Below are 27,332 nucleotides of genomic sequence, written 5' to 3' on the forward strand. Positions count from 1 at the left end.
GTGTAACCCGTCCTTTTTGTACAGGTCACGCCTGCCCCAAAAGAGGTCCCAATGATGCAGAAATCTGAATCCCTGCCCCCTGCTTCAATCCCTCAGCCACGCATTTATCATACACCTCATTCTATTCCTATACTCACTGTCATGTGGCACAGACAGTAATCCCGAGCTTCTCAACTTCCTTCCTAGCTCCCTGTAGTCTGTTTTCAGGACCTCCTCACTTTTCCTACCTATGTTGTTGGTACCAATATGTACCACGACCTCTGGCTGTTTACCTTCCCACTTCAGGATATCGTTGACGCGATCAGAAACATCCCAAACCCTGGCGCCTGGGAGGCAAACTACCATCCGTGTTTCTTTCCTGCATCCACAGAATCGCCTGTCTGACCCCCTCACTATAGAGTTCCCTATCACTGCTGCCATCCTCTTCCTTTCCCTACCCTTCTGAGCCACAGGGCCAGACTCTCTGTTGCTTCCCCCAGGTAGGCTGTACCCCACCCCCCCAACAGTACTCAAACAGGAGTACTTATTGTTAAAGGGGACAGCCACAGGGGTACTCTCTAGTATCTGACTCTTGCCCTTTCCTCTCCTGAATATTACCCACCTATCTGTCTCCCTAGGCCCCGGTGTGACTACTTGCCTATAGCTCCTCTCTATCACCTCCTTACTTTCCTGACCAGACGAAGGTCATCGAGCTGCATTTCCAGTTCCCTAATGCAGGGGTCCCCAACCTTTTTTGCACTGTGGACCGGTTTATTATTGACAATATTCTTGCAGACCGGCCAATCGTGGGGGGGGGCGGGTATTACCAACGGACAAGAGTAGCAGTCAAATAAGTTGTGTTTACCCAGAGAGACTACAATGACCATGAAGCCTTGCGTGGGCACCAGTGCACATGCGTGTATGTGCCCATTTTTTTTTCTATGAATCGTTTTTGGCGATTCTGGTCAGGTGGGGGTTAATCACGACCGGAACATAGGTCAATTTCGTTTCTAAAAGGGTTTATCTAACGAATTTAATATTAAACACACAGCGCATATTTTCCTCGCATGAATATAGTGATAAGTCAACTATCAGGGGAGGACAGGGGAGCTTGAAGTAAGTGTTGAATGAACTTCCAGTAGAAGTGGTTGAGGCAGTTTCGATATTATCATTTAAAGAAAAATTGGATAGGTATATGGACAGGAAAGGAATGGAGGGTTATGGGCTGAGTGCAGGTCAGCGGGACCAGGTGAGAGTAAGAGTTCGGCACGGACTAGAAGGGCAGAGATGGCCTATTTCTGTGCTGTAATTGTTATATGGTTATATAAATCACCTATAATTCTATAGCATCATAACATTTTAAGTAACGTTTGGATATTAAACACACAGCACATATTTTCCCGGTATGAACATATAAAATCATTGCAACACACCAGTATCGCTGAATCAGTGGGAGCCCTGGGCTTGTTTTCCTGCAACAAGACGGTCCTATATCGAGGGGTGATAGGAGACAGCGATACTCAAAGGGGGTTCCTGATGTCCAGTCTATTCCGCAATTTAGTTTTCGTTGCATTCATCACAGAAACTCTGCTTCGCAATGATATGATGTTGGAAATGGAAGCAACTTTTTCAGTGTTTTCGTGGCTATCTCAGGATATTTAGCCTTGACTTTGATTCAGAATGCCGGCAGAGATGTTATGTCAAAGATACTTTTCAGCCCGCCGTCATTTGCAAGCTCGAGGAGTTGATCTCCTTCCCACGCTGACATGAATGACGCGCAGATAATGACCTTGCCTGCGTAATGGCTCAACAGTGCGTGACAGGGAATGAGGAAAGGTGCTGCTGACTCATATCGCCAAATCATATCGTTTCCTCGCAGCCCAGTAGCGCATGCTTTGCGGCCTGGTACCAGTCCGTGGCCCGGTGGTTGGGGACCCTAACGCGGTCCCTAAGGAGCTGCAACTCGACGCACCTGGCGCAGATGTGGCTGTCTGGGAGGCTGGGAATCTCCCAGACTTCCCACATCTGACACCCAGTACAGAACACCAGCCTCACACATATACTTCCTGTCTCTATTCCACACAGGCCGTTATCGCCAAAGCCCCGTTGAACCAAAGCCTTCCTACTCTATCTCCCTCAACTATAGCGTCTGTTCTATAAAGCTGTCTTCTTTTTAAACTCTTCTCACTTATCTAACTTGCTGACGTCCACACGCTTGCGCAGTCATGCCTGGATCAAAACATTGTTTGCCAATGATTTAGATAATGGAATTGATGGTAAAGTTTGCGGATGATGTGAAGATAGATGGAGGGGTAGGTAGTGCTGAGGATGCAATGCGATGGCAGCAGGGCTTGGACAAGTTGGAAGAATGGGCAAAGAAGTGGCGGATGGAATACAGTGTTGGGAAATGTATGATAATGCATTTTGGTAAAAGGAACAATAGTTTAGACTATTATCTAAATGGGGAGAAGGCTCAAACATCCAAGGTGCAGAGGGTCTTAGGAGATCTTGTGCAAGACTTCCAGAAGGGTGAGTCTGTGGTAAAGAAGGCAAATGCAATGTTGGCATTTATTTCAAGGGGAATAGAATATAAAAGCAAGGAGATAATGCTGAGGCTTTATAAAACACTGTTCAGTCTGCATTTAGAGTATTGTCAACAGTTTTGGGCCCCATATCTCAGAGATGATGTATTGTCATTGGAGAGAGTCCAGAACAGGTTCACGAGGATGATTCCAGGAATGAAGAGGTTAACATATGAGGAGCGTTTGGCAGCTTTGGGCCTATACTCACTGGAATTTAGAAGAATGCGGGGGGAATCTCATTGAAACCTACTGAATGTTGAAAGAAATAGATAGGATGGATGTGGAGAGGATGTTTCCTATGATGGGGGTATCTCGAACTAGATGGCACAGCCTCAAAATTATGGGGCAACCCATTAGAACAGAGGTAAGGAGGAATTTTTTTAGCCAGAGAGTAGTAAATCTGTGGAATGCTCTGCCATAGACTGTACGTATATTTAAGGTGGAAGTTGATCGTTTCCTGATCGGTCAGGGCATCCAAGGATATGGCAAGAAGGCAATGTATGGGGTTGCGTGAGATCCAGAATCAGCCATGATGGAATGGCAGAGCAGACTCATGGGCTGAATGGCTTAATTCTGTTCCTATGTCTTGTGTTATTAACCATATGGAAATGTCTATTATTAGAGGGCATAGCTTATAGATGAAACTGGGAACATTTAAAGGGGAATTAGGAAGTAAGATTTTACACTGAGTGGTAGATACCTGGAATGTGCTGTCAGGGTAAGGGCTCAAGCAAATACAAGAACAGCATGGAAAAGGGATTTAGACAGGCACTTGAACAGGCAGGGAATGAGGAGGGGGAGATTATGTGCAGGTAGATAAGATTAGTTTGGATTGCATTCATGGTCAGTACATATGTTTGTCAAAGGGCTTGTAGCTGTGCTATACTATTCTAATGGACCTTTACATTTGCTATTTCCTCAGATCTTGATTTGGATCAAATTTACTAACTAGATTGACTCCACCAATTACAGTTTGAACCAGCGCCTACCAGAACAATATTGATGTTTACACCTCCAAACTACATCCTTACTGTCCACTACTTTGGCCATGTAATTGGCTACCTTGGTCATTATCTCATGACTTGCCTTTATGATCTTGTCACATAGGCATATGCGCTTCATGAGCAACTTGCCATGTTTATCAGTTTACTATACTCTTGTGAAGTCTAAATTGTTCTTCAAGTAGATTAAGCAGGCTTTTTGAGCTAGCTTTTTGCCTCAAAACTTATTCTTCTCTGTTTAGTCATGTGAAACCACGTACTGGGTTTTCTGAGGATAGATGAAAAACATACATACAGCGCAATAGCTATTCCTTTTTTCCTCAATATAAATTCTTCTGCCTTTGCCTCTAAGGACATGATACTCTCTTACATTTTACACTGTTCTAGAAGCTCTTAGAGTCTTTTCTATTTCTTACTAGTTTACTCAAATATTATATCTTTGCCAGTTTTTTGCTAAGCAACCCCAGTTTTATTCTTGTTAATCTATTTTTGCAGAATTATAGCCCTCATCTGTTAATCTTTAAATATTAGGCTCTTATGAGATTATGTTGTGGTTTACTATTCATGTGGAGTTTTCGTATCTTATTTGGAAGTGCATTCTCCAAGAACTATGAATAGTTTGTCCATCAACAAACCTCATAGTATAATTGCCCAATCTGTCTATCATAGCTAATCCCTATATTGCCTGTGTTATTGAATTTCATGGTCTCTCTGAAACTGAGTATTAAGACTCCATTTTAATCCCAGTCTTCATGTCTATCCTTTTCCAAGTTATGTGCGTACTCTAATCTTCTTATATTTTACACAGGTCAGACAAAAGATGTTATATGCAGCAACTAGGGCGACTGTGAAAAAAGAGTTTGGCGGAGGACACATTAAAGATGAGTTGTTTGGAACAATAAAGGTACAACACCAATGAACACCAACTATCCTTAAAAACAATACAGAAACTGTTTATTTTAATTGAACAGGTCAGTGGGACTAGGCAGAAAATGGTTCGGCACAGCCAAGAAGGGCCAAAGGGCATGTTTCTGTGCTGTAGTTTCTATGGTTCTATGGTAAATACAGACAATGTGCATATCCCACCATCTGTTTACTGATAATTTGTTACCTTGGATAGAATTACGAAATTATGCTCGGTTCTCCTGGATTCCAGAGACAGAAAAAATGTATTCCCTGACAATTCAACAACTGAGGTGGTGATTCAGGAGTTAATTTAATCAAACGAGTAATCCAGAGGTCTTAACTAACCCAGATATTCGAAACCCTACTATTGGCAGCTATTATTTTTTCAATTTTTTTTTACTTTCCCCTTCCCTCTTCTTCTATTCCTCATTCTGGCCGGTTACCTCTTCTCAGTTGCCTATCACCTCCCCGGTGCCCCTCTTCCTTCCCTTTCACACATGGTCCACCCTGCTCACATCAGTCCTTCTCCAGCCCTTTGCCTTTCCCACCTATCCTCTTCCATCTTCTTACTTTATCCCCCCCTTCCTCAGACACCGAGCTTCATCTGTCACCTTCTAACTTTTCCTCCTTCCCCCTCCACCCTCCTTTTCGTTCTGGTGTCTTCTTCCCTCCTTTCCAGTCCTGATGAAGGGTCCCAGCCCGAAACGTCTACTGTTTATTCATTTCCAAAGATGCTACCTGACTTGCTAAGTTCCTCCAACATTTTGTCTGTATTGCCTTGACAGCTATATTTCTTTATCCATCCTTTTTTAAATCATAAAAAAATTAAGGTACAGATGCCCATTCAGTCCATCAAGTTTATACTAATCAAAAAATAGGACCTACTATTTCCTTAGATATTGGCTTGCACTTTATATGCCTGCAAAATATTATTGCAATTTTGGTTTAATTTTATATTACCTTTGCATATATTCTCCTAGTTTTCATAATTCCCTGTTGACTTTCACTCCTACACATTCTAAATGTCTAGGTTTTCTACAGTATTAAACTTTTAATGATTAAACCTCATTTTGGCCTTTGTACCTTATCTTTCACAAGTTCTCCCTCTTTTTTGGTAGGAGCCTGTTTATTCCAAGCCCTTTGTATCTCCTTTCTAAATGTTCTCATTATCCTGAGACTAGCTTACCTTCACCTAGCTCTTTCTAGTGCATTTTTGAGGAATCACTTCCCCTAGTTCAGAGCCACTATTAGCACTGTCCTTTCCCATACCTGTGCTAAAAAATCATTGAATTATGTTCAGCACCATGCAGGTACACTTTTCACCTTCCCAACTTTAATCCTGAAACCTAATCATAATTCCCCCCTTCCCTTATAGGAATTGTGATATACTGATTAAAGTGTCCATCCTTTTATATTGACAATCTCGGTTATTATTGGAGTTATTAAAATACTTAATGCTTTTCCCACAGTCAAAAACTTGTTGGAGATTTGACCTTCCTTCTCCCTTGGATGGTAGGAGGTCTATAGTACACTCCTAAAATTGTGATCTTCCTTTTATTTTGGTCTTTGGATCAAACCACATGGCCTCATCTATTTATCCTTCTAACATATCATCCCTTCTGATTTGTTTCTGTAGGCCTTTAATAGTACTCTCATATTAACTATAAAAATTTACTCATTTCTCTGGTGACTGCGTTTTTAAATATAACATTTCCAGAGTTTCATGTATACCTGCAAATTCTCATGCAATTGACTAGATGGTATTGCTGTTTCTCTGAGCAGAGATAATTCCACCAGCACTGTTGCTTACTCTGGTATGAAACTGGTGTGATAGCACAGAATTCAACCTGCTGTCATATCAGTTATGGCACCTTTGATTTCAGCAAACCCAAAATTAAAAGTTCAAAAAGTTGAAAATAAACTTATTATCAAAATACATTGAGATTCATTTTCTTACAGGTGTTTACTGGAATAAAAAAAGAAATAAGATAGGAGTCAGGAGGTCCTATCATTTTGGATCTCTCCCTCCCCCTCCCACTTTCAAATCTTTTACTAGCTCTTCCTTCAGTTAGTCCTGACGGAGGGTCTCGGCCCGAAACGTCGACTGTACCTCTTCCTAGAGATGCTGCCTGGCCTGCTGCGTCCACCAGCAACTTTGATGTGTGTGGCTTGAAAGTTAGTCTGTAGGTTGTAGAAGCAGTTCAGAGTAGTGATGATTGAAGTTATCAATGCTGGTTCAGGAGCTTGATGGCCCAGGGTACTTGGAGACTACTGATAAAAATAAGGCAAAGTCAGCATGGTTTCTGTAAAGGGAAATCTTGCCTGACAAATCTGTTAAAGTTCTGCGAGGAAGTAAAAAGCAGGGTGGACAAAGGAGAGAGGCAGTGGATGTCATTTACTTGGATTTTTAAAAGGCGTTTGATAAGGTGCCACATATGAGGCTGCTTAACAAGATAAAATCCTGTGGTGTTACAGGAAAGATGCTGGCATGGATAGAGGAATGGCTGACAGGGAGGAAGCTGCGAGTGGGAATAAAGGGGCCTTTTCTGGTTGACTGCCAGTGACTAGTGGTGTTCCTCAGGGGTCAGTATTGGAACCGCTACTTTTCACATTGTTTGTCAGTGATTTAGATAATGGAATTGATGGCTTTGTGGTAAAGTTTGTGGATGGTACAAAGGTAGATTGAGGGGTAGGTAGTGCTGAGGAAGCAATGCGCATGCAGCAGGACGTAGACAAATTGGAAGAATTATCAAAATACATTGGCAAAAAAGTAGTAAATGGAATACAGTTTTGGGAAATATATGATAATAAAAGGAACAATAGTGCAGACTATTGTCTAAATGGGGAAAAGGTTCAAACCTCAGAGGTGCAGAGGGATTTAGGGATCATTGTGCAAGACTCCCAGGAGGTTAATTTACAGGTTGAGTCTGTGGTAAAGAAGGCAAATGTTGGCATTTATTTCAGGGGAATAGAGAATAAAAGCAAGGAGATAATGCTGACACTTCATAAGACACTAGTCAGTCCGCACTTGGAGTATTGCCAACAGATTTTAGCCCCGTATCTCAGAAAGAATGTGTTGTCATTGGAGAGAGGCCGGAGGAGGTTCATGAGGATGATTCTGGGAACGAAGGGGTTAACATGTGGAGCATTTGGCAGCTTTGGGCTGGTACTCACTGGAATTAGGGTAAAGAACTAGACAGCACAGCCTCAAAATTGAGGGGCGACCTTTTAGAACAGCGGTAAGGAGGAATTTTTTAGCCAGAGAGTGGTGGATTCTGGTGGATGGAGGCCAAGTCCATGGGTAGGTTTAAAGCGGAAGTTGATAGTTTCCTGGTTGGTCAGGGCATCATGGGATATGGTGAGAAGGCAGGTGTATCGGGTTGAGTGGGATGTGGGATCAGCCATGATAAAGTGTCAGAGGAAACTTAATGGGCTGAATGGCCTGATTCTGCTCCTATGTCTTATGGGTTTAGGATAATAAGTATTCCTGAACCTGGAGGTGTGGTACCTCATGCCTGATGGTAATAGCAAGAAGATAGCATGGTCTCGGTTGTGAGGTATTTGATGATGGATGCTGCTTTCTTGTAGCAATGCTCCATGTAAATGTATTCAGTGCTGCTGTTGAACACCATGATATGCTTCTCTCAATAGGAGGACATTTGTTTAGGTGGTTACCAGAAACACGTCCAGTCCCGCTTGGGACCAGCACCACTTACTGCAGCTGAGGAGGAACTAAAGCAGATTAAGATTAATGAGGTAATAAAAGCATCAATACTGTATCACAATCCATTCTCTTAATTGATGGTATTTTCCCACATTGTGGTCATTGTAAAAGAATGTCAGTTTACTTATTCTGAATAGACTTTGACCAAGTTATGAATGTCTGCTTAAGTGAATTCTGACAAGAAAATGGTCTTGATTTGAGTTACAGATTGTGGCACTGCCATTTTATTTATATCTTAAAGACAGATGTATTATCTCTTTTTTTTTAAATTCTTGGAGTAGTCACAATCCTTTCTTTTATATTTTGTCTAATTGAAAATTGAAGCAGCATAGAAGCAGGAGTGGACCATTTCACTCCTTGTGCCTGATAAATCATTCAGTAAGAACAAAGGTGATCGATCTTCCATAGAACTAATTTCCTCAACTAACTCCCTATCCCCTTGATATTTAAGAATCCATTTCTTCCTGGAAGATCACAAATAACCCTCCACATCTCTGTTGGATAGGTGAGGAAATTTCTTCTCTATCTCAGTTGTGAATTGCTAACATTCAGCAAGAACCAAACAATATCTTGCACCAAGATTGTACATTTGCAGCTATGATTCCTCCCAGGTGAAAAATTAACAGACCTCCATCATGAGGGAGAATGAGAGATAGAGGTAATGGCTGCTTGGATTCAAATAATGTGTTCTACAGAGGAAATGTCTGTGTCAATTCATACTGAATGAAAGTTAACGGGTACAGAGCTCTATTATTACCAAGAGTGGTGCTTAATAATATAGAAGAGATGATCCTCTGGCACCTAAAACTATCACTGGAAAAAAATGCCAGACATTCAGTTAAATAGACAGCATCTAAATGAAATATTACTTTATACATTCGTCAGTTTTACAATTAATGCAGATTATTGTACTAATGTTAAATATTTAATGGCATCCAATTCGATAATTCATTTCATAACACCACATTGAGAATACTTAGATCTCAAAATCACCAGAGTTCTTTTCTATGAGGTGAAAAGCCTGCTTTTAACCCAATTTTTGCTGCACTGGGTTGACATTATTGTCTCTTTCAGGGTAAGATGATTCAGGTAAGTACTTTAAATTTCTCCCATTGTTTGCCTTGCATTGTGTCCTTTTGGGGTGAACTTGAAAAAGCTCTGAATTTCACATATTAAAGTGCCAGGGTACAATACAGTACAACATTTTACTGGGTGTGATATCAGAAAGGACCATTGTAGAAGTGGTAAGTTGTCTCGTAAGTTGCCATATGTGGTCACCACAAATGACACGTAAGGTAGAAATCAAGAAATGCATTTGCAAATGTAGCTGTTCACTACAACAGTCACTTTCATTGGCAGAGCAGTCATTAAGTTTTCCACAGCCAAGTGGAGAGTGTTCAGTTTTTACTGTCCAGAAACATAGTCTGCTCCAAAGCTATCCTGCAAAGTAGTACCTCCCCTTAATAATTTTTTTAAACACACTTAAAACAATAACCAACATCATTTGGTGCTGTGTTGCATGAAAAAAATGCAGTGACTTTTGAAATGAAAATTTGAAGCATGCTTAAATTCTTGTGTGTCAGTCAGAAACTTATTTGACTATAGATCTGGAAGAGTGTATAGGTTCTTCTCCTGTAAATTCAGACTAGAATCTCTGAATCTAAAGGATTCAATATGTTTATTATCAGCCCACATATGATGACAGTTGTCTGATTATTTTGTTTTGAAATGACTGCCATTTACAACAGCTTTAAATTTGGTTGAATCATTATCCAGTACAATTTGTACATCCTGCTAAGATTGTGTATAACTGATAGCACTTGAATTCTCTAGTTTGTACCTACCCAAATTTCACTGCAAAATAATGAAAGACTAGCCATGAAAGTTGCATCTACAGTATAATATTTCTAACGGGTAAAATGTTCCAGCAACATAAATATTCCTGTGAGTTTGATATCCCTGTCTCCTTAAAGCCAAATTAAAACAGCATTCAAGTTCTTGTGCACCTCATGGAACCCAAATTTGCATTATAAAATTGCCTGTGGCCTAAATCGGACCGTTGCAGTCATTTGGAATACACAACACAAAAGGAAGTCATGAAGCCCATCATATTCCAACTGGCTCACTATAGAGCAACTCTCCAGTTCTTTCCCGTGAAATATTTATCCAATTGCTTCTTACAAGCCACAATAGAACTTTTATGCACTATATGTGTAGGTAATACATTCCAAATAACAGCCAAGCACTGGATAAAAGTATTTTTTCATATGTCAATCTTAGTTCTCTTCTTCGTTTATTTCATTTCTGAACTATTACCCTCAACTCTTTAACAAAGGAAACAGCTTTCTCCATCCAGCCCTTTCAATTTTATATATACTTCAATAAAATTTCCTCTCCCTTTTCTCTTCTCTAAAGATAACAGCCACAAGCCTCACCAGTTTTTTCCCTTTAACTGTAGTATATTGTCCCAGTAGTCATTTTCATAAATTTTCTTGACTCTCTCAGTCTTCTTACAATGTGGCTACTAGAACCGAACACAGATGAGACATAATGCAAAGAAATGTGAGTTGATGCATTTTGGTAGGAAAAATGAAGAAAGACAATATGTTCTGTAGGGAGTGCAGAACCAAAGTGACCTGGCAATATGTGTTATAAAGGTTTTATCCTCATTATTTTGAATAATAAAGTTCAGAATTCTGTCTGCTTTCTCAGCTAGTCCTGTCACTCTGATCATACAACTCTTACAGAAAAGGATTTTTTTTTTAGAGTAGCAGCATAGCATAGTGGTTAGTGTTACGCTATTACAGCAGCAGCGGCCACTGTCTGCAAGAAGTTTGTATGTTCTCCCTGTGACTGCATGGGTTTCCTCCCACATTCCACAGAAGTGCAGGTTAGTAGGTTAATTGGTCATATGTGTATAATTGGGCAGCACAGGCTAGTTGGACCAGAAGGACTTGTTGTCATCCTGTATCTCTAAGATAAAATAAATAAAGTGTCCTTTATATTGCTTCTTCCACATTCTTTGTACAAAAATTAATGTATATTTCCTGCATTACAATTCTTCTGCCATGCATCTGCCCATTTCAGCAGCCTACTTGCATCCTGCTGCAAGCTAGTACCATCCTCAGTATAATCCCCTTTTATAGTGAAGCTGGTTTCTGCAAGGTTGTAAAACTACTCACCTGATCAACACAGAACAGTTGCTAAGTGCCCAAAACACACAAATCAGAGATAATTTTGAGATGTTTGATGTAAATTCAGTAAGTTTCATTTGTGTGTGTATGTGTGTGCATGTGTCTGTGAGTTTTTCTCCCTATTTCTCATGTTAAATTTTATTTTACATTCTGTAGTTGTCCTGACTGCATTGTGGTGAAATACGCTTCTGTCAGTTGCCAAACCTTTTTAATATTAATTAGAAAAATACAAAGGATGTTTTGCTATCAAAAATGAGGTTGACCTCCATCGCTTGTGTCACATCGTGTAAAGTCAATTTAAAAACAAAACTGAACTACTGAGATCACCCTGCTTTTTGCATCATCCATCAAAAATATGGTTGCAATATCCTTATTTTATAGAGTTTTCTAAATAGATATAAAATGTGGACTGTATAAGCCTGTCCCTGAATTGATATACGGTATTTAAATTCAAAATTGTTGCAGCATTTTATTCCAGGAATACATTATTCCTTTGCTGAGGAGGGATCTCATGCTGTACCTCACACACGAGGTACAGTACTCCTTTCCCAAGGAGGGATCTCATGCTATAACCTCCCACATCACAATCCAACAACCTGTGTGAATGTAGGTACTGAATTGCCTGAGGTATACTGGAGTAGCAAGTGGATGTTTAACTGGTATGTTCACCTCTGCACAATATATACTATAGCAAGAACTAAACTTTCAATTTTAAGTTGAACAATGACCATAAGAATTCTTATTACGTTAATTTCTTCATTTTCATTTTTACTTTCACGCCCTCTGGATTGGTGTGAATTGGATTTAATATCTAATCTTTGTCATGATTTTCTGTGTGGTATTAAGAATAAATAAGACTTGTAAATTTATGGGGAAACTTATGTGTACTGTGAGGCCAGTTTTCATAATGTCACTTGCAACATCATCACAAAATGACAACTGTATTAATTTTGGATTGGATTATATTTTAAAAGTAAGCATATGCTGATTTTCCTCCAGAGAACAGAACACATTTGATGAACAATATCTATCAATCACCTGTTTTTAAAAAGCTGAATAAAGTGAGAAAATGTTTTTCCTTTTGACAAAAATGCTTTATTAGCACAAAAAGCAGTGTCTGGAGAATTGTTTTACAAAAATATGCTTGTGGGAATTTTAACAGTTCAGTTTTTCACTTCTGCACATCCTGATCCACTGATCCTGAGCCTCCCTTCATGATTTTTCAAGTTGTTTTCCATGGCAGTTACATAACTGTCTTTCCATTTTCTCTGAATGTTTCTGTGAGATTCAAGTTATCAGGATGTTGCATGTTTTGAATGTTGTAATTTTGAAAATAGGCCTTTTGGGCAATGTGTATGTATTTCAGTACATCGGAGTGGAGTGTTTAAAGGTGTACACAAATTTACAGTAGTATGTTTATCAGAATGGCACAAGTTGTCACTTTAATGACCTTCACATTTATTATGATGTCGTGTGTAATGTTGACAAATGTGTATTGTATTCACCTTCAACCTGGCCACATCTCCAAATGTCTCCACACAATAAAATACATAAAATTAAAGTAATTTTTACCATTTTGTTTTTCTTTTCCTTTCTTAGACATAGTACATTGAAATGAAATGATTACATCAACAGGGACACATTTGATTGCAGCATTCAGTCTATCACAGGATGTCACTATCATGTGATTCCAAATTATTCAAAGTTCAAAGTACATTTATTATCAAAGTTTGTATAAGTTCGTCTCCTTACAGGCAGCCACAGAAGATCACACTGCACATACACACCACACTGCAACTGTCCTACACCTTCCAGACTTCAGTTCACAAGGCAAAAATGCCAGGTCATACAGGTGGTTCAAAAGCTCAACTCCAAAAGGAAAGTTGCAGGTTATTGATTGCTTTGGATCATTTTCAAGATTTGGATCACTTTCAAAGTACAGTGTTATTAATAAAGTAATTAAGTAGTTTTTCCTGCCAGCAAGTCGTTGCTTTGCTTCGCCAGTGCCATCTTAAACTGGAACTGGAATATAATTTCAATGAAATATATTTGATTAAAAGTGTTCATCTTTTGTTCTCATTCAGAGTTCATGAAGTTTTAGAATCTCACCTGATATTTACTCTAAATACTGTTACAATCAAGCTAGTATAGTTTTAGTTACATATTTTGGCTTAAATGTACTTGTCTATAAGTAGATAGTTGATCATATCCTGTAAAAGTTACATCAAAACAGCCAGGATACTATTTGCAAATTGGAAATGAATTTCAACCATTTGCAGTTAATTTTTGTTGTCTATATAATTAACTTCTAAACTGCATAAGAAATTCATGGAGTTCGTGAGCTTGCCAAATCATGTTGAAACAAAGTTCACCTATGAGAGTGGTCAGTTAAGTCTCATCAGGATATAAATATATATAATATGATTCAAAACATCCTTCATCTTCAGAAGTGATGTTCAAGGTCATATTTGAACTTGTTTCAACTTGATTTTGGTTCAGATTCACTTCATGCTGCTAACAAAAGCAGCTGATAAGGCATCATTATGCCACTTCATCTGTGGACAGTTGATGCAACTAAAACAATGAGATTTTCAGTATCTGATTATTACAGACCTTTACTATCATGTTTTCACTTTCTGCTGCATTTCCTGCCTCTTCCACATGCTTTCAGGAGTCTAGCAGCACAATGGTAGGCCTTCAGTTCTTCGTCTTCATTTCTGTATCTGTTTGTTGTCTCCAGTTTCATTAAAGAGATCTTAAGCACTGTTGATAATTAAAGCAAACTAAATTGCTTACTGAATAATATAACACTATTCACTGATCAGTTCAGCACTGAGGTGAAAATTTTAGATTTTTTTTACTTTAAAAATAATCTGATTTTATGATTTTGCATCTTATGGTAATTCAGATATGCACGTATCTCCTGTTCAATCACCTTTGCATTTCCCATGATAAAGTTAAATTTATAAGATGGTATTTGATTAATTGAATTATATAGAACATAATGATAGTTTTTAAATGAAGAGGCAAAAGTAGCAAGTAACTGGAGCAGAAAAAGTGTAAGTAGGATTAGGCATTGTTTTCCCTACTCAACACAGACTGAGCTGTCTCAGCCCTGAGTTCTTATTTATAGTTGAACCAGATCATTTATGCAGACTTTATTGTGAACTCTAAAGAATGCGGATCCAACCTATTTAGCCTGTCTTGATAGGACAATTGTCTCATCCCACGAGTTAACCTTTTGCAATCCAAATCACATCTGGTACACTCTGGTACACATTCATTTCAACTTCTAAAAGTTTTTTATAAATTCCCTCTCATGCCCAAATGTGATTATTCAAATATTTGGATTATTTTCCTTAAACTCTACTGAATGCTTTCTGTATTCCAGCTGGTATTAAACATCATGGAAAAATTGATCTGTTCTCACAAATATCAGTCAATTCTAAATCAGATAATACAGTGCATTTCTGAACAAATTGCTCCAGATATATTCAGTGGGAATAGCTTTTGCACAACTCCTGCTGAGAAATCTCTACTTTCAATTGAAGCTCATTACTTTTAAAATTAGTGCCCTCTATCTATGTGCAGAGATAACCTGCATCCTTCATTTATTTGGCTCACCAGTAATACGCAGTTTAGTATCCCATTTTAACTCAGTTCTTAGTCAAATCTTAGCCTTCAAAAATAATTCTGTATTTTGCAGAACATCCACTCTATTTCACTGTAGCAGTATACAAGTGCACTTTCCTTTCATAGAACATTGAAACAAACTTTGTGAATTATTTTGAAGTGTAGTCATAATTATAATTTAGAAACTAATCATACTGCAAACAGCAATTTGTTTATATCCTTATAATCTTTTTCAGTGCTGGTCTTCAAACTAGTTCCATTTTTTAAAATGTAATTTGAGTTTAATATCGTGCCCTAAAAGATGACATTCAGGACATTATAAGGATCCCTCAGTGTTCCACTGGTCAACCTAGATTTTGTGTTCATGTCTCTGGGGCACAACTTGATTCACAACATTCTGACAAGAATGTATTCTCACTGAACCATGAAACCCCTTGGTGTTTAAACCATGTTTTTTAAAATAGTTTCTTCCAATGACTTGTGTAGCTATGACACGAGCTGGTTACCAATTCTCAATCTGGTTGTCCAATTAATTGGTTATTGTGGCTGTATTAATATAATGTATATGTTATGTTTGGCACTTGTAATACAAAACAAAAGTTATTTATTAGAACAGTAAGTACCAGTTTTAAAATTAGATCAGTAAATTCATAAGCTTTCTAAATCAGTAATATAGATTCTGGCTCATTTTTCAGGCAGCAAATTAGGGTCTACTGTTGTAGTTATTGACAACAGGACCTTCTATTTTTATATTGAGTGTTTCAATTAACATATTTATGTAAGGATTTTTTTATATATGTGGCCAGTAAAAGGCAGTTTGTATAATTGAGAGTCATGCAATCATTGTGTTATACAGTGCAGAAACAGGCCCTTTGGCACCACTAATATATCCTGACCAAGACATCCATCTATACTAATTTCATTTGCTAATCCCAGTTGTACCAAATATTTTAACCATAATTTTTGATAGTCTTTAAAAAATTGTGTGGATCTTAGCTGAACAATTTAGTTTAATATTCTTGGAAGCTTTCTACAAATAAATATGTAGAAAGCAACAGCTGTCAGGTGTGCAATGAGCATGTTTATATTTAATATTTATTTTGCAAAAAGTTGAACTTCCTCTTTCAGTATTTGTTTCCATCCTGCCTTTAAAGCATATATTTCTGCATATTTATTTCATTTGGTATTTGCTTTCCAGTAAATAGATATTATGCACACATACACATGTGCACTCTGTCTCACATTCACGCTCACTCTCTCGCTCTGTCTAAGATGGTTTTATTTATCCTATAGTCAGTATATTTTTGTTATATCTTCATAATCTTTTACTCAACTCATCAATGCAGTACTAGTAGTATTTGCAAGATGTAAGGGCATTACTGAATATTGACATAAGCCCACTGTGTCCTGAAAGTAATTGTAATTTCCTAGTGCCTGAAAACAATAGGTCTCTCCCAGCCTTTACATCAATTGTTTATTCCCTTCCATACATGTTGCCTGACCTGCTGAGTTATTCCAGCATTTAGTGTCTGTTATCCTTTGATTTGCAGGCTTTGTTTCACAGTTTTACAACAACTTGACTTATTGCTTCTTTCCAAGCATTTTTAATCTTGATGATGTTCTACAGTTTAGGTTGAATCTTGCACATAAATTGTAAAATTAATTGATTTCCTGCACAATCTAAAACGTGCACCAACAATAATTACACAACAGAAATAGATTCTTCTCAACTTAATCGTCAAAATCTTTCTTGATTTGGAGCTTCATCTATATATATCCCTGAAATATTTTTGATCAGAGTTGATCTCTGTACCTGTTCCATTTCTTAATACTCTTTCTGGCCTGGATACAATATACCAGCTGGTATCTGTCTCATGATTTAAAAGTTTGATTCAATTGTTTTTGTGTACTCTGCCCCTCCATATAAAGTTCTTTATCAGCTTGACAAGATCATTTCTTTAAAGTTACGTGTACATGGCTTTCTTTTTAAAATTTGACTGCTGAATGCTCGACTACAAACTTTACCTGTTTTTGAGGAAGAGGAACATGTATTTAACAATACATCTATCAGCATAATGTACAATGTGGTAAGTTAAAGGAGATGTGCAAGAGTCACAGCTAAGACAGAACCTTCAAATTTTGATCATTAACTTTTTTTTAAGCATTCCTTATGTCATTGTAACATTTCTGGAGCAAACTATGCCAGGCACCATGTGTGTGCAAAGTTACAATTAGATGGAAGTATGTCAAGTTAGGAAATCATAATGCCTGTCCGTATGCAGCACAGGTGAAGACCACCACTGCCAACTTGAAGATTACTACTCTATCTAACATGCTGTATAACATCTAAAAGCTGAACCTATATCCAGCAGTAGGAAGGAAGCCCATCAGTACTATTTAAAAGAATTGTTAACTACAGGTAGGGTAGTTGCTGGTTGATTCCTTCTGGCTGTTTAAGATCAGCAGAAAACAGATCCTTTGGCCCAGCTGTTTCATTTAGCCCATATCTCTTTAAATCTTTCCTATCCATAAAACTGCTCAAATGCCTTTCAGATGTTATTGGATCTGCCTCAACCACTTCCTCAGGAATCTCTTTCCATATGAAGATGTGGTTTCAGTTCTGCAAATCTTTTGTGCTCTTACCGTTTATTTCCATTTGTCAACTTCTGCAGGAAATGTGGTCCTGAACATTCTGAAAGCAAACTACTATAGATGCTGGAAATCTGAAGTAAAACAGAAAATCTGAAACTATCTGGGAATTTTGATTCTCTTTCTCTCACTTACTAACCTCAGGAGCATTTCTAGTGCTTTCTGTTTTATTCCTGCAATTATTTTTTTTGCTGATTTCAAGGTTTCTGCGTAAATCAGTCACTTCTGGACTTGGCTGTTTGAGTACACATTCCACTATCTAGGAGGAGGGGCAGAAGACGTGTAAAACAATACAAGCTGCTGACAGGCCAAGAGATAACTGTGTGGGATTTTAATGTTAAAACTCTATTAACAATATATATACTCTTCAGAGCCATACCTGCAGAGCAAGGAACATATTGCCAGTGGCTATCAGGTTGAATGTGATAGGAATTTCATGGCTTCTTTGATGTAAGATAGAAGCTGGAAATAGCTCCAACATGTCGCAACTCTCATATAAAAGGGAGATCACTAAAATAATCTATTCCAATTGAGCTGACTTAATTAGTCTTACCAGAGCTAGTCTTACATGCCAGAGCTACAAGGAATTGCTGCATGTCTCTCTCTCTGGTGTGTGACTAGAATGATCTCTGGGGGCCTGCCAGCACTCATGGCCTACATTGTATGGACTTGTCGACATTAGCTGTTTACAAGCCACCATGCCAAGAAAAGCTATCCACTGACAAAATGGCACATACCTCAGTGAATGTTACAGCACATACACACATGAGCAGCATGTACATATTGGAAACAATGCTTTTGCACAGAAGGTAATGTAACTGAAGACTCATATGCAGAAACAACATTGTCACTATCTAGACTGCTCAAGAAGACCCCTGAGTTGGTGCATCATTATCTGGTGCAAGCTGCATAACCTTACAAATACAAGAGCAGCTTTTACCACCGGCAGCAGGAGGAAAAGGAGAAAGGAAAGGGTGTCCAGCTTATCCATAAAAAAGTTGTCCAAATTTAGGAACATATTCTGCATTGGGGATTTTGAGGAGACAATAAATAGAGATGTGTAGATAACTCAAAAAGTAACAGGGTTCAATATTTGCTGTGATTATTGAGATTTAAAAGGAAGGAAGAGAATTTTTAAATTGAGTTATTGCTTTGATGTTTAGATAAGATTAGTTTACAATCGTACCGTCTGGAGGCATTGCTGAAATAAAATCCACCACAAAATGAATGTCCCCAATCTAATGTATAAATAAAATCATCAAATTATAAACAGCATTCAGATGATCCTTGTGCAGGCATTTCCTGGCTTCTACACATCTTTTCCTGCCCTTCATTTATACACTCAGTGGCCACTTTATTAGGTACACATGTACGCCTATTTGTTAATGCAAATATCTAATCAAACAGTCATGTGGCAACAACTCAATACATAAAAGCATGCAGATATGGTCAAAAGGTTCACTTGTTGTTCAGACCAAACATCAGAATGGAGAAGAAATGTGACCTAAATGACTTTGACAATGAAATGATTGTTGGTGCTAGATGGGGTGGTTTGAGTATGTCAGAAACAGCTGAACTGCTGAGATTTTCACAATAACTGTCTCTAAAGTTTACAGAGAATGGTGTGAAAACAAAAAACATCTAGTGAATGGCAATTCTGTGGGCAAAAATGCCTTGTTAATGCCTTGTTCCAGTAGCAAAATATTGCGGACATACACTTGGTGTCCACTTTATTAGGTAGAGGAGCTATCTAATAAAATAGCTGCTGAGTGTCACCTCAGCAATCCATTAAGCTGTTGGAGGATAGACTGCTAAGGAGTCTCTTTCAACATTTTAATCTGTAGCCCATGATGACAACTGCCCTCGTGAAAACATGCTAGGAAGCTCGGTGAGTGTTCACTACAACACAGGCTTTGTGTAGTGGTTGCTTATGCTGCAGTGGGAATAGTGACATTGACCATCAGGCACAATTTCTTGCATCGAAGCCTCATATGCAGCATCCACAACCCTTTAGAGTTTTCTCTGTTTTGCCTTGTGCCATTCTTCATAATTTTCTAGGTTAGATTCAGTAGCAGAATGTTCATCTGCCACAATGTACATTAAGAGTTGTACACTGGAATTATGTATTGCAATCAGAACTAGCTTCCATGTTAACTTGTAGCTGATACAGCCGGCCAGTAAACTTCATAATCAGTGCTGTCTAATTTCTTCAAATTGTCCTTGGGCAATTTTGCACACAGTTTGTATTCCACTATAAATTAATTCTTTTTGAGAACTTGAGAATATTTTTGAGAACTGTCCAAATTAGCCCCTAAGCTTGATACATAAAGTGATAGACTAATGCAGCATGGAAACAGGCTATTTGGCTCAACTTGTCCATGCTAACCACATTGACCAACAAATCATATCCCTCTAAACCAACCTTTTTTATGCCATGCACCCCAGCTTGGGAAACTCTGCCTCGAAACCTTTCTTATCCATGAACTTGTCCAAATGTCCATCTGTTAATGCACCTGCCCAAGCCACCACCTCCAGCAGCCTACAGTTCTTCAGTAATTTTATATAATTAACTATGGAATTATATGCTTGTTTCAAGGTTCAAGTTTATTGTCATTCAACTGTACACTTGTATACCGCTAAACGAAACAACTTCCCTCCGGACCAAGGTGGACAAAACAGTAAATATAACATGCATAAAACATAAAGCAGTATTACCACTAGTAAATTAACAAATAGTAAGGTGCATTGTGATAAGGTTCAGACTGTGTTAAATTGTCTGTTAAAATGTTGCTTTTATGTTTGTAGTATATTCAAACTGCATCTATATGTCAGTTATGTATTTCTTGTGCACTTTAACTCCAGTATGGTTATGCACTAATTTATTGTTTGGCCATTGTAGGTAAAGACTGAGATCAGTGTCCAAAGTAAACAGCAAACAATGCAAGGTATTGCATTTCCAATCCAGGAAAATGCCATCACAGCCATTCTCTTACTTAAGGAGAAGAAGATAAATTACATCCAACTGGTATGTAATACTCTTTTCATGGCTTAAATTTTAATCACTATAGATTGAATTAATTTTGTTAATTGTAGAGCTGTGTCTTGCATGTAACAAAATAGGTGTACTGTGCTAACAATTAGCCAGTGTATGGTATAATGCTTTAACTTAATTATAGTTATGTTTCTTAACGATGATTACTTTTAATCTAAGATACTGCTACATTTGAAGAGCATGGCATTAACATAAAGCCACTATTCTTTCTGAATGCAAACTGGCTCTTATATTTCATACATTGCAATGGGGGCTACACTGAAGAATTTCATTGGGTCTATCACTGCGTGAGTCATTGTGAATTGTTTTCCTCCTACAGGTCTTCAACCCACCTATTGTCTATTGTCTCTACTATTCTTTCATTTTTGATAACCTTCATAGAATCATTGTATCTACAAAATTAATTTTAGTCACCAATTCCTAACCTCAGGAGGTCTTAAAGCTAATGAGCCTCCCATGTACAGTATGAAATGTGACAGTTTGCACTCAGCAAGATCCCACATGTAACTTTGCAATAATGGCCAGCTAATCTTTTTCCATGGCAATGACTGAGGAATAAGTGTTACTCTACTTTTAAGATACTAGGCCATGTGATCTTTAACTTCCATCTGAAAGAGAAAACATAATAGTAGTTTGATGTCCCATGTGAAATTTCTAATGGTGCCAGACCTCTTCAATACTTCATACTAGGTCAGATTGATGTTATATGTCAACGACTTGGATGACAAAATTGATGCTTTTGTGGCCTAGTCTGCAGCTGATACAAAGACAGTTGGAGGGGCAGGGTGTGTTGAGGAAACAGGGAGTAGGACTTGGAGAGATTGAGAGAATGGGCAAAGAATAGCAGATGGAATATAGTTTAGGGAAGCATATGGTCATGCTCTTTGGTAGAGGGACTAAAGGCGTAGACTATTTTCTAAACAGGGAGAAAATTTAAAAATCAGAGGTGCAAAGGGACTTGGGAGTCCTTGTGCAGGATACCCTAAAGGTTGACTTGCATTTGAGTTAGTGATAAGGAAAGCAAATGCAATGTTAGCATTCTTTTCGAGAGAACTAGAATATAAAAGCAAGGATGTGATGCTGGGGCTTTATAAGGCTTTGGTTCAGGCCACATTTGGAGTATTCGGCCCCTTACCTAAGAAAAGATGGGCTGTCCAGAGGAGGTTCACGAGAATGATTCTGGTAATGAAAGGGTTAATACAGAAGGAGCTTTTGACGGCTCTGGGCTTTTACTTGCAGGAGTTTAGAAGACTGAGGCAGATCTCATTGAAATCTCTCATATGATCCTCTCATATCGCTTTTGCCAATCAACTGTCCAGTTCTTGGCTTCATCCCTCCCCCTCCTGTCTTTTCCTATCATTTTGGATCTCCCCCTCTCCCACTTTCAAACCTCTTACTAGCTCTTCTTTCAGTTAGTCCTGACAAAGGGTCTCGGCCCAAAATGTCGACTGTACCTCTTCCTAGAGATGCTGCTTGGCCTGCAGCGTTCACCAGCAATTTTGATGTGTGTTGCTTGAATTTCCAGCATCTGCAGATTTCCTCGTGTTTGAAGTATTGAAAGGCCTAGACAGAGTGAGTGTGGAGAGGATGTTTCCTGTAGTGGGTGAGTCTAGGACCAGAGGGCATAGCCTCAGGCTATGTCCACACTAGACCGGCTAAATCCGTAACCGAAGCTTTTTGTCTTCGTTTTGATCCTCCTCCCCAGAAAATGGAGCTTTTCTAAAACATTCTCCAGAGTGTTTAAATCTGAAGATGCTGGTTGGGCGTTGTAGTATGTATGGGGTAACCGGCTAATTTTAAAAATGTTGTCATAACCTGCCAGAACAAATGGTGACAGCACGGCATTTTATTGTTTTCTTGAACGCAACCTCCAACACCACAACAACAACATCTGACAATAGATGTGTAACAGCCTAATGTAACATTGTATGGAAATGCAAGATAACACTGATGCAGACATGTTTTATACATTTAACAAGGTGCCTTATTAATGTATTGCTTGTGCAAACATTCAATGGATGCAATTGTCACTTTTGCCCAGTAACTCATTTTAGTGCACATGTTAAATACAGCAAAATAATATACAAAGACATGGCAAAAGTAAAGGCAAACAAATGAGGTAACAGCAAATTTCACTTTTGCCCAGTAACAAGCCTTATTGCATTTAGTTGTAGCTGTCATCCCTCTCATCAGTGAAGAGATTATGGCTGTAGGAAATATTTCTGGACAAACGCACACCAAGTCTTTCCTTTGGCAGTTTTCTTTTAAGTTTTTCTAGTCAGTAATTGGACAAACGTGCACCAAGTATACCGTTTCCTCTTCGCTTGTTTTCTGTGTGCCCTGCGCATGTCCAGTAGGAGGAGATTCGCCCAAATACTCGTTTTAATGTGGATGGAGGTATTTTCAAAAATGCCTGGTGTGGACGCCTATCGTTTTTACACAAAACCGGCGTTTTCAAAATTATCCGGTCTAGTGTGGACGTAGCCTCAGAATAGGTGGATGGGATTTCTTTAGCCAGAGGGTGGTGAATCTGTGGAATTCATTGCCACAGATGACTGTTGGAGGCCAAGTCATTGTATGTATTTAAAGCAGAGGTTGCAAGTTTCTTGGCAACGCACACAAAATACTGGAGCTGCTTAGAAGGTCAGGTGCCGATGTTTCGGACCAAGACCATTCTTAAGAACTGGAGACCCGTTGTAAATTGGGGGACTGTTTTGTTGAGCACCTTCACTCCATCCTCCAAAAGTAGAACTTCCCAGTGGCAAAAAATTTTAATTCTGATTCCTATTCCCATTCCCATTCCTTCCAGCTAAAAAAAACCCTACCGCTCCCCTTTTCTTCTATTCCCCATTTTGCCCTCACACCTCTTCACACCTGACTATCACCTCCCCTCCTTCTTCCCTTTCTCCAATTGTCCATTCTCCTCTCCTATCAGATTCCTTCTTCAGGCTTTTACCTTTCGCATTCAGCTGGCTTCACCTATCACCTTTTTGCCATCCTCTTTCCATGACCATGATTGTTCTTGGCAAATTTTTCTACATAAGTAATTTGCCAGTACCTCCTTTGGGGCAATGTCTTGAGTGACCCCGAACATTATCAATACTCTTCAGAAATTGTCTGCCTGGTGTCAGTGGTCACATAACCAGGAGTTGTGAAATGCACCATCTGCTCATACGACCATCCACCACCTGCACCCATGACTTCACATGACCCTCATCAGGGGGATAAGCACGTGCTCCACCTTGCCCAAGGATGACCTGGAGGCTAACAGAGGGAAGGAGTGCCTTACACCTCCTTTGGTAGAGACATATCTCCTCCTCACTACCTAATTTTCCCCAATATAACCATATAACAATTACAGCACAGAAACAGGCCATCTCGGCCCTTCTAGTCCATGCCGAATGCTTACTCTCACCTAGTCCCACCGACCTGCACTCAGCCCATAACTCTCCATTCCTTTCCTGTCCATATACCTATTCACTTTTACTTTAAATGACAATATCGAACCTGCCTCTACCACTTCTACTGGAAGCTCGTTCCACACAGCCACCACTCTCTGAGTAAAAAAGTTCCCCCTCGTGTTACCCCTCAACTTTTGCCCCCTAACTCTCAACTCATGTCCTCTTGTTTGAATCTCCCCTACTCTCAATGGAAAAAGCCTATCTACGTCAACTCTATCTGTCCCCCTCATAATTTTAAATCCCTCTATCAAGTCCCCCCCTCAACCTTCTACGCTCCAAAGAATAAAGACCCAACTTGTTCAACCGTTCTCTGTAACTCAGGTGCTGAAACCTAGGTAACATTCTAGTAAATCTTCTCTGTACTTTCTCTGTTTTGTATATATATATCTCTATTATATCTTAATCGTTCATTGAAATATGAACTTTCCAACTTTGGACAATGTCACATTATTTATACCAATAGCACTTTGAATTGAGATTTATAAGTTGAGTGCCATCAAAACAGCTAACACCATATACAGGTACACCCATGAAGAGTTGCTCATTGTTGCTGATGTTACACTGTTATTAGAATTTGATGAAATATATTTTAAAAAAAGAATGGACATCCAAAGGAAGATAAATGATGGAATGGAAGAAGTACGCAGCAGTTCAATAAACCTCTGAAAAGAGAAGGGGCAAAACTGCGGATGCAAACTGGCCTGCTGTACATTTCCAGCAATTTTTGCTTTTATAAATTCTCATAAAATTCTTATAAAAAAACATTTAACTGGTTAAATCATACCTAGAGGAAAAAAATCACCTACATGTCTTCTTGGATGGGAATCCTGAATAGCTGAATGGACATATAGCTGTTAAAAGAATAGTAACTTTCCATCACCCCACAAACTACAACCAAAGAAATAACAGTTATGTCATTATGGATAGGATTCTCATTCTTATTCCACCTCCTTAACTTCAACTCTCTCAAACTATAATTTTTTTTTTATCAACCTTACAACATGTTGGAGAGCTCAATTTCTATTTCTTTGTATTCCTGATTTCTTTAGCTCCACCATTATTAACCATCTCCCCAGTTGTTTGGGCTCTTAACTTGAGGATTTCCTTGCAGAATCCTGACTTTATATCTCCTTAAAATGACAGTCAGGATCAAGTTTACTGGCATATGTCACGAAATTTGTTGTTTTGCAGCAGCAGTTCAGTAAAATATACAAAATAAATTGCAATAAGAAAAATACTTGATTTAATTTTTAACGTATAATTCAGAAAGAGGAAGTTCCTTATTTGTCAGAGTTTCTGCCTTCCAGCATCCGCTTATGTTGCTCAGTGGCAAACTGTGTCTGATGAAGCTCCTGTGAAGCACATTGAAATGTTTGACCATCTATTGGCACAGTGATTGATTAATACACAGCAAAATCAAAGGAATATAGAGCCAATGCTCACTGTGTTATAGTCTCTCATTGAAAATGAAACACCTCAATAATAATAAGTACTTTATTGATCCAGAGTGGGAAATTATTACGTTACAGCAACATTTAAAACAGACACAGCAACAATAATAATAATAATAATAACTAATAATATACACAATAATAATATGCCAATGTGCAATAATAATGTACAAAAAATAAAACAGAGACTATTGTACTATGATGTGTGTTCTCCGGCATTTGGCAGGGAAGGTTTTCTGTAACAATCGTTGTGACAGCAGACCTGAATGATCAAAACAAAGAAAATTGAAATATTCCTTTTCCTCAATAACTTTCAGTAAGGTCAATGGAACAAAAACAGATCATGGATAGTTGGACTGTAGGAGGTGGGAGAGAAAGGATTTTTCAGAGACATAGGTAAAGTACAGTAGAGTGGGGATAATTACATGGCTCTTCCAAAGAGCTGAAACAGGTATGATGAGCTTTGAGCTGAATCATTCAATGATTCCATTTTTAAACCAGAAGTGCTAAGGGAGGAAACAAAGTAGATTTATTGCTCAGCTGAATTTTGTACAAGATATTTTTCTGTAAGTTATAAAAAAGTGTTGGCTTCTGTCAAAACTGTGTCCTTGTATTTTCTTCTCCACATTTCAGAAACTAGACATAGAGAAGGAAACCATTAACTTGGTGCATACTGATGTAACTGACATACTTGACTTGCCAAAGAGGATCCCCAATAATGCTGCTCGTTACCATTTCTTCCTATACAAACATACACATGAAGGCGATTATTTAGAGTCTGTTGGTAAGTTCACAAATGTTTAATGTTGCCAGTTGGCTATTGCTCATTTTATTGTATTGTTTATTGTTAGCTTCTCACAGCAGCATATACAAAGCAAGGCCTATATTTGGGCAGCCTCTCCTTTCCTTTCTGATTCCTGTTTAGCAAGTATTCTGGTAGTTTAATGAGCTTTTTGTCTCTTTATACTTGGAAAGTCATCCATTTTGGTTCTGCTAAATCAGCAAGTTTCTTCTCTGGTCTGGTTGCCTGAAAAGGAAACAGGAAATGAATTCAGCACTGCAAACTTGCTTTGTATCTAAAAGGTCTTTAGTTGCAAAGTTTTGCTGCTTTGCTCCTAATTTATTCTCCACTTAGTCAGTAGATTAATTTTGTCCATCACATATTCCAGGGCAACTTTGAATTCTTTTGTGGCTTTAATATTACACAGAGCAATGTTCTTGCACATTTAATTATACATTAAAAAGTGGTAACAAATTATTGTAATCAAAAGCTGCAAATGATGCATATTTTATTTTGAGATACAGCATAGAACAGGCTCCTCCAGTACAATGAGCCGTACCGCCCACCAACTCACCTATTTAATACTAGCTTAATCACAGGAAAATTTACAATGACCAATTAACCTACAAACTGATACACGTTTGGACTGTGGGAGGAAACCGGAGTGCCCAGAGAAAACCCACACACAGTCACGGGAAAACATACAGACTCCTTACACCAGGATTAAACTCTGATCTCTGACACCCCGAGCTGTAATAGCGTCATGCTAACCGTGGGCATTCATGGGCTAATTCATGGGCTTAATTACTGCAGATTCACTACAGTCAAATGTGACATGCAATGGCAGTCTATTCCTCATTGTTAACCACTTTAATTATAGAAATGGAACAGTTCCAATCTCATACACATCTCTACTGGG

General features: G+C 38.5%; 1 protein-coding gene across 4 annotated transcripts in view; it reads left to right on the forward strand.

Annotated features, from left to right (window-relative positions):
• The window catches only part of LOC134356680 (twinfilin-2), a 169,505-nt gene that overhangs the window by 120,989 nt on the left and 21,184 nt on the right, over nucleotides 1–27,332 (forward strand). For 2 of the 4 annotated variants that reach the window (XM_063067703.1, XM_063067706.1), the window contains 5 exons: nucleotides 4,371–4,466; nucleotides 8,120–8,224; nucleotides 14,058–14,075; nucleotides 20,568–20,693; nucleotides 26,266–26,416. In XM_063067703.1, coding sequence (XP_062923773.1) covers nucleotides 4,371–4,466; nucleotides 8,120–8,224; nucleotides 14,058–14,075; nucleotides 20,568–20,693; nucleotides 26,266–26,416 — 496 coding nt within the window. Of the gene's footprint in view, nucleotides 1–4,370; nucleotides 4,467–8,119; nucleotides 8,225–9,266; nucleotides 9,282–14,057; nucleotides 14,076–20,567; nucleotides 20,694–26,265; nucleotides 26,417–27,332 lie in introns of all 4 variants that reach the window. The other 2 variants (XM_063067704.1, XM_063067705.1) reach the window with 2 other exon arrangements.

Source organism: Mobula hypostoma, chromosome 15 (genome assembly GCF_963921235.1).
Source record: "Mobula hypostoma chromosome 15, sMobHyp1.1, whole genome shotgun sequence".
NCBI classification, from domain to species: domain Eukaryota; kingdom Metazoa; phylum Chordata; class Chondrichthyes; order Myliobatiformes; family Myliobatidae; genus Mobula; species Mobula hypostoma.